The sequence below is a fragment of the Pomacea canaliculata genome, linkage group LG4 (assembly GCF_003073045.1).
Source record: "Pomacea canaliculata isolate SZHN2017 linkage group LG4, ASM307304v1, whole genome shotgun sequence".
Lineage (NCBI taxonomy): Eukaryota > Metazoa > Mollusca > Gastropoda > Architaenioglossa > Ampullariidae > Pomacea > Pomacea canaliculata.
In genome coordinates, this window is record NC_037593.1 from 15140853 (window position 1) to 15146852 (window position 6000).

The 6000-nt window shown below is 40.9% G+C and overlaps 1 protein-coding gene across 1 annotated transcript; it reads left to right on the forward strand.

Annotated features, from left to right (window-relative positions):
• The first annotated feature begins 381 nt into the window (after window positions 1-381).
• On the forward strand, window positions 382-6000 carry LOC112561568 (phytanoyl-CoA dioxygenase domain-containing protein 1-like). The gene is made up of 10 exons (XM_025234129.1): window positions 382-402; window positions 1089-1226; window positions 1506-1652; window positions 2037-2131; window positions 2508-2559; window positions 3122-3189; window positions 3416-3485; window positions 3870-3982; window positions 5095-5197; window positions 5674-6000. The coding sequence occupies exons 1-10, from the start codon at window positions 382-384 to the stop codon at window positions 5731-5733; spliced, it is 867 nt and encodes a 288-aa protein (XP_025089914.1). The 3' UTR covers window positions 5734-6000.

A 6000-nucleotide genomic window follows, 5' to 3' on the forward strand; every position in this document is an offset into this window, starting at 1 on the left:
AAGGACTTTGCATTTATTACAACTCTAATCCTGACATCATCAAATTTAATTCTGATTGATGACAGATGCTCCCGGTCACAGAGGATCGCCACCTGTTGCTATCGATCTGATTTTCCAAGGAAACGAGATGAAAGATCAGGCCTAGTCTTCGTTTTAGTTTTATTCTGTCTCTGAAAAGCAGCACGTGCATTAGTCATTAAATTTTCTGTCTGTCTGTCTGTCTGTCTGTCTGTCTGTCTGTCTGTCTGTCTGTCTGTCTGTCTGTCTGTCTGTCTGTCTGTCTGTCTGTCTGTCTGTCACACACACAAGCATGCTTTGCATGGCTTTTGTCATTTGACACTACTGTGCACAGATGACACTTTTATGTGAAGAATTAAGAAGATGGAAAGTGCAGTAGGACCAGTGAGTGAGAGACGATGTGAGCCTAACGCCTGCAAATTTCTGACGCTTCAATTGTACTTGCATGAACATACTGAAACTGTGTCGGTTGGTATTTTAAAAAGGACACGGAAAAATGCACGAGGGGGGTTGGCACTAGGGAGAAAGAAGCTGATCGAGAGTTCTTTGAGTCCATGTGTCCTTGCTGATGCCTTATCTGGCCTCAGTATTATGCGATTTCTGGGCACAAGGTATAGTGAATACATACACACAGATAATGTGGGAACACACCTGGTCATAATAAGGAACGCTCACACTGCTTAGGTCGTTTGTAGTCTGACAACTCTTGTTGGAACACAACCTCTTGAAGCATTTAAAGAATAACATTTCTGTCCGATTCCACTACAGCTGTTGCAGGACCTCGCTCTTGCTAAAGACAAGGTTACTATGGCTACGCCAAAAGAGTTCGTTCGGGGAGTGCCAGACTGGAGTACCTTGCACGAAACGACAGGCTGCCTCAGTCCACCGTCACTGTTAGTGATTAACTTTTTTCATCCACTACATTAAGCCTTTCACTATATTTATGTTATTCACGCCAGCGCGTCTTAATTTTTATTATGTCAGATTTTTTTTTTTTTTTCTTTTTCGATTCTCGTTTTGTCGGCTGACACTTTTGACTGTTACTGACCCGAGTCCCTTTGTCCCTTCAGGACGCTGCTGTCTGGGCGACATTCAAATGGTCAAAGGAGCGAGTGCTGCAGTTCCACAAAGATGGTTTTGTCAGCAACGTGCCAGTGCTGACGTCAGATCAGCGTGACCTGCTGCTAGAGGACTATGGCTATTTCCTCGTGAGTTGATTTGCTGTCATTGGGAGGAGAGAGAGAGGGAGAGATTATACACAAACAGCGACGTTTTGAACAAGCTAAGTCGAGAGATAGAGAAGAGAGATAGAATAAATGTGTCCATGTGTGCGCGCACAGGCGTAATTATATAAAAAAAGGAGAAAACAAACCACCTTCTGACAAAGCAGTTCTTGCAGACATACGTGTGATACATATGTCCTCTGACTTCCTGATATGAATCATCAAATCAATGTAGTAACGAATATTTATGTGGTGAATATGCAGGGTGAGAAACAGCACCCTGGCATGGAGATGATGTACGAGTACCATAGCAACCAGGCTGAAGACCCTAGCAACGTCTTGATGCACGCGTTGGGGCAATGGCGACTGACTCGGCTCTTCCATGATTTGGTGTTTCTCCCCCAAGTGGTGGTGAGTCTTTCGAGCTAAGAATGTTTTATGTCTCTTTCCCCTCTTTTGCCAAGATGCCCTGCAAGTTAAAAATGGGAAGTGCTTTGGCATCAGTATATTCGCAGTTATCAGGTGACATGCTAGCTTCTTGCAGAGAGTTGATGTAACATACTAACCAACGTAGACAAGTAACATGACGGTTACAAAGACTTGGTAGCTGGTGGAATAAAAACCTGGTCTACTCTGACACAAATACTTCCTATAATTTTTCAGCACCGCGCAAAGACGTTCCTGTCGAATATATCGTGAACGTGCGAGTGCACACACAACACAACACACAATGCACAAACACACAAACACACACACAAACAAATTGATGCATGCCTATATTTTTCCGGTGTCCAGGTACCGGTGTCACAGTGCCTGGGCTCTGTACCTGTTCGTTTTTGGCACGACCAGCTGTTCGCTAAGCCTGCCAGGTGTGGGGGTGTGGTAGCTTGGTACGTACCATGGCAATCTCTGACTGCACTTATGGTCACAAAAATCCATGTGTATATCGATGGTACATGCGCAAAGATAAGCTCTTATCCAAGTGAGTTTCGTAAATGTCTTAATAAACCAGTGCATATTGTCACATAGACAAATATGTTCATCAGTGAACACGACCACAGAGAAACTACGCACATATCTGTGTACTACCCACGTGACTTCTGTTCACTGTTTAGTATCATCACCTGTTTTACTTCTTGTCTTTGTGCAAGAGACGAGAGAAACTAATAATTGTGTTTTACCCATTTCTCCTTTCGAACGAATAATACATAGTATATACTTACTGACATAACAAGAAATAGTAACACCAGGCGATGCGCGCTGTAGGCACCAAGACTACTCCTACTGGACACGAACCAAGCCGATGGCACACATGACGGTAAGTGTGTGGCGTGCGCACTACTCACGCCTTCGTTATCTATGTGCGTGCACGTGTGTCTGCATCATTGTTTCCATGTGTATATTTTTGTAAATATGTTCTTATGTGTGTACAAGTATTTTGTTTGTGTATATGCGAGTATACATACCCTTTGTGCATCTATAAATATATACATACACTTTGTACTCATTTCCTATTTTAATTATTTCAACTGTCATACGCTTTTAAGTGTGCGTTTCATTTTGACCGTCTTCTGTGTAACTTTGATGTGTTGTCTTTCATCCCTATCTATCTATGCCTTTCTGTCTCTTTTAACTTACTTTTTTCTTGCAGTCCGATGCTCGTCTCCTATATTTATCTTTTGTCTGTCTTCTTATCATCCGTCTGTGTGCCAGCCTGACTAGTTTATCCTTTTATGTCTTGTTTCCTTGCCTTGCTGTACTTACCCGAGCATGTTTGTTAGTTAAAGATCTCCATGTAAATATTTGTTAATTAAGCATCTTTCCAAAGAACCATAGACACAAGACTGAAGTTGTGTGTTTGTGTTGTGCATGTCGTGTAGGTACACATCGCACTGGAAGACCAAACAGAAGAGAACGGGACGATCAAATATATTCCTGGCTCACATCGGTGAATAATTATGTCTGATTTTTTTTCTTGACTTCGCTTTTTATCAACTTTCTTTCTGTCTGTCTCTCCTCTTCTCTTTCTTCGTTTATTTTTCGTCCCATGATACAAAAAGAACTATCTCTTTTTCTCTCCCTCTCAAATAGAGAAGCAAGATGCTTCGTAAGAAGAAATGGCTAAGGAGCGAAGTCTGTGTAAGTATCATGACCTGTAGTGGTTTTTCATCTAGATGGACCAGAAACAACGGTGGACCCCTACCTGTCCTCGACTTCAACTTCAAGGACATGGAGGGAATCAAGGTAGTGCCCATTGTTCTCAGATTTAGTCGGCCATTTTAAGCCTGAACGGTCTAGCCTCGATACACACACACGAATCTCTTTCACACACAAGGGGACGACAGAAAGTTTGAAGATGTTTAATAAATGGCGACAATATTATTTAAATTTCTTTTTGCTAAAATTAGACCTTTATTTTAACTGAATTTTTAAACATAAGATGAAATGAGAGACACTTCAGGACTAGTTAGAGACCGGTCTTCGCGTGAAAAATATCCCATGAAATAAACGAATATTCTTCGCATAATTAAAAAGTTTTAAAACTCTCTTCATCCCCACAAACATCAGTATCTAGACTACTTCGGGATCGGTCATTTGACAGTAGGATCTCGTGTTGGCATTGTGCAGTCTATTCTTACCGAGGAGGAAATGCAAGCATTTAAACCGGTGAGCGCCCTCCTCAAGAAAGGTGAGGCCAGCTTTCACCATGGCCTCTCTGTGCACGGTTCCTATGGCAACAGGTGAGTTTGAGGACAATGTCGTAGACGTAATAATATTGGGTTGTTTTGTTATGTTTGCTTGTTTATTTGATTTATTTTTCATTCTGAGTATGTAATATTCAGAATTACCTCTGCGAATTTACGTCAGTGTATGATTTATTTTATTCATTTCCTCCAGATGCCACTACTGAGCAAGATGTAAGTGTAGAGAGAACTGTAGAGGTCTGTGAATAGAATTGCTCCCGTAGCGTTGTCACAGACTGCGAAAAAAACCCCACCAAACAACAATAATTCACAGCAGGGATGGGGTTTTGTTTTGACAGGGATTTTCGTAGAAGTTTAGGGAGTTTCTTCGACAGAAACGGAAAGCTTGTTCAAGTTCGTGCTTTGCTGAACTGAGGGATCCAATAGGACTAAAAAATAATGGCCTGATCAAAATTTGCTCATAATATGTTTGTACATGTTGGACTTTGTTTTAAAAAAAACATGTACCTGAATCTAAATTTATAGTGAATGTCTCTCGTTTGTGCGAAGTGTGGGTGTGTCTGTGAATGTGAGAGAGAGAAAGAGAGAGAAGGAAAAAAAAACAAACAAACATAGCTGGGTTATAAAAGATCATGTGGTGACCAAGAAAAAAAAAAAAGTAGGACCAAGCGATTTATTGCTTAAAGACGTCAGATTCGTAATCTCGTTGTCCCTCCTATCTTAAATATCATGAAGACAGTTGATTCAATACCTATTATTTTCCCCTCACAAAAAGTTTAATCCAACATCCTGTTTATGACTGCTATGTCCGACAACGAATCAAAAGATTTCTTATACCGTACTCTAACGACCTACCCCACTTTAAATAAAAAACGGGACGAGGGCATCAGTCGCAAAGAGAAACAGTCACTCATGGCTGAAGACAGAGCAAACACATCCTTTCGTTTCTTTCTTTCAATGTGATGTTTATTGAGTAAATGCCTCTCTCTGATTTTTCTAAAGTAAAGCAAAAAGAAAGCTTATCGGAGACAGAATTCATATCCAGCTGTAAGAAAAGATCCGTCGTGTGCAGAGGTTGATCTTAAGGATAGATATTGAATACTAATGTACTATTTACTATCTGTGCCTGAATCGTGTTTTGTAAACAGGTCGGAGCTACCCAGACGCTCTGCGGTGCTGAACTACTTCGCGGACGGCGTTGTGTCCGATTCCAACGATTTGATGCTGAAAGGCACTCATCCTATTCCAAAAGTAAGTCCAGAAGAGAAGGAGGTGAGGGGGTTTATGGGTGCGGTGCTACTTTCCATAGGAAAGTAAGAGCATACTGGAGGGAGGACTGAAAGGCATTCCGAGGTCAGTAGAGGAGAGACACTTCTTCTTTCCAAAGGAAGATAAAGAAGAGGGGGAAGGGAATGATTTTTGTTTCTTTAGGTAGGTCTTTAGGTAGGTCTGCCGTGTCGGTCGTTGTTGCTACAAAACACTGCAATGTGTGAAGAGCTGGTAATCCTTAAAGTGTAGAAAGTTGACTACTTCTTGTTCTATGATTGATTGACTGATTGATCTATTGATTATTAATTGATCGATTGATAATAAAGTAGTTTATTTTGATGTAGTTACATGTTTCGAAAGCATTTTTTTAACTTGTCTCTTACAAAGTTGTTTAAGAAATCTCGTGGCCTATGGCTACAAGCATGTGTGATGGATGCACAGAAGTGTTTGTGTCACAGGGTCAGAAGATGGACGGCCAGTTCTACCCGCTAGTATTTGATCCTGCTTGGAGCTGTTAAGATGCGAGGGAGCTACTATGCTATTTCCCACCCAAAGATTATGGTGGACAAGCAACTCTAAATCGTTCTTTTTCCAGCCGATCTCATTCATTGAAATAATGGGACGACAAAGTGTACTTAAACATTTTTCTGCTACAATACGGATTGAAGAGGAAACGAAATGTCACAAATTTTCAGAAGGTCGACTACTTGCAAAAGCGAAGAATTGTGCTTCATTTTTTTTTACGACAGTTAGAAAAGTAGAACTAGTTAATATGAACAATTAAT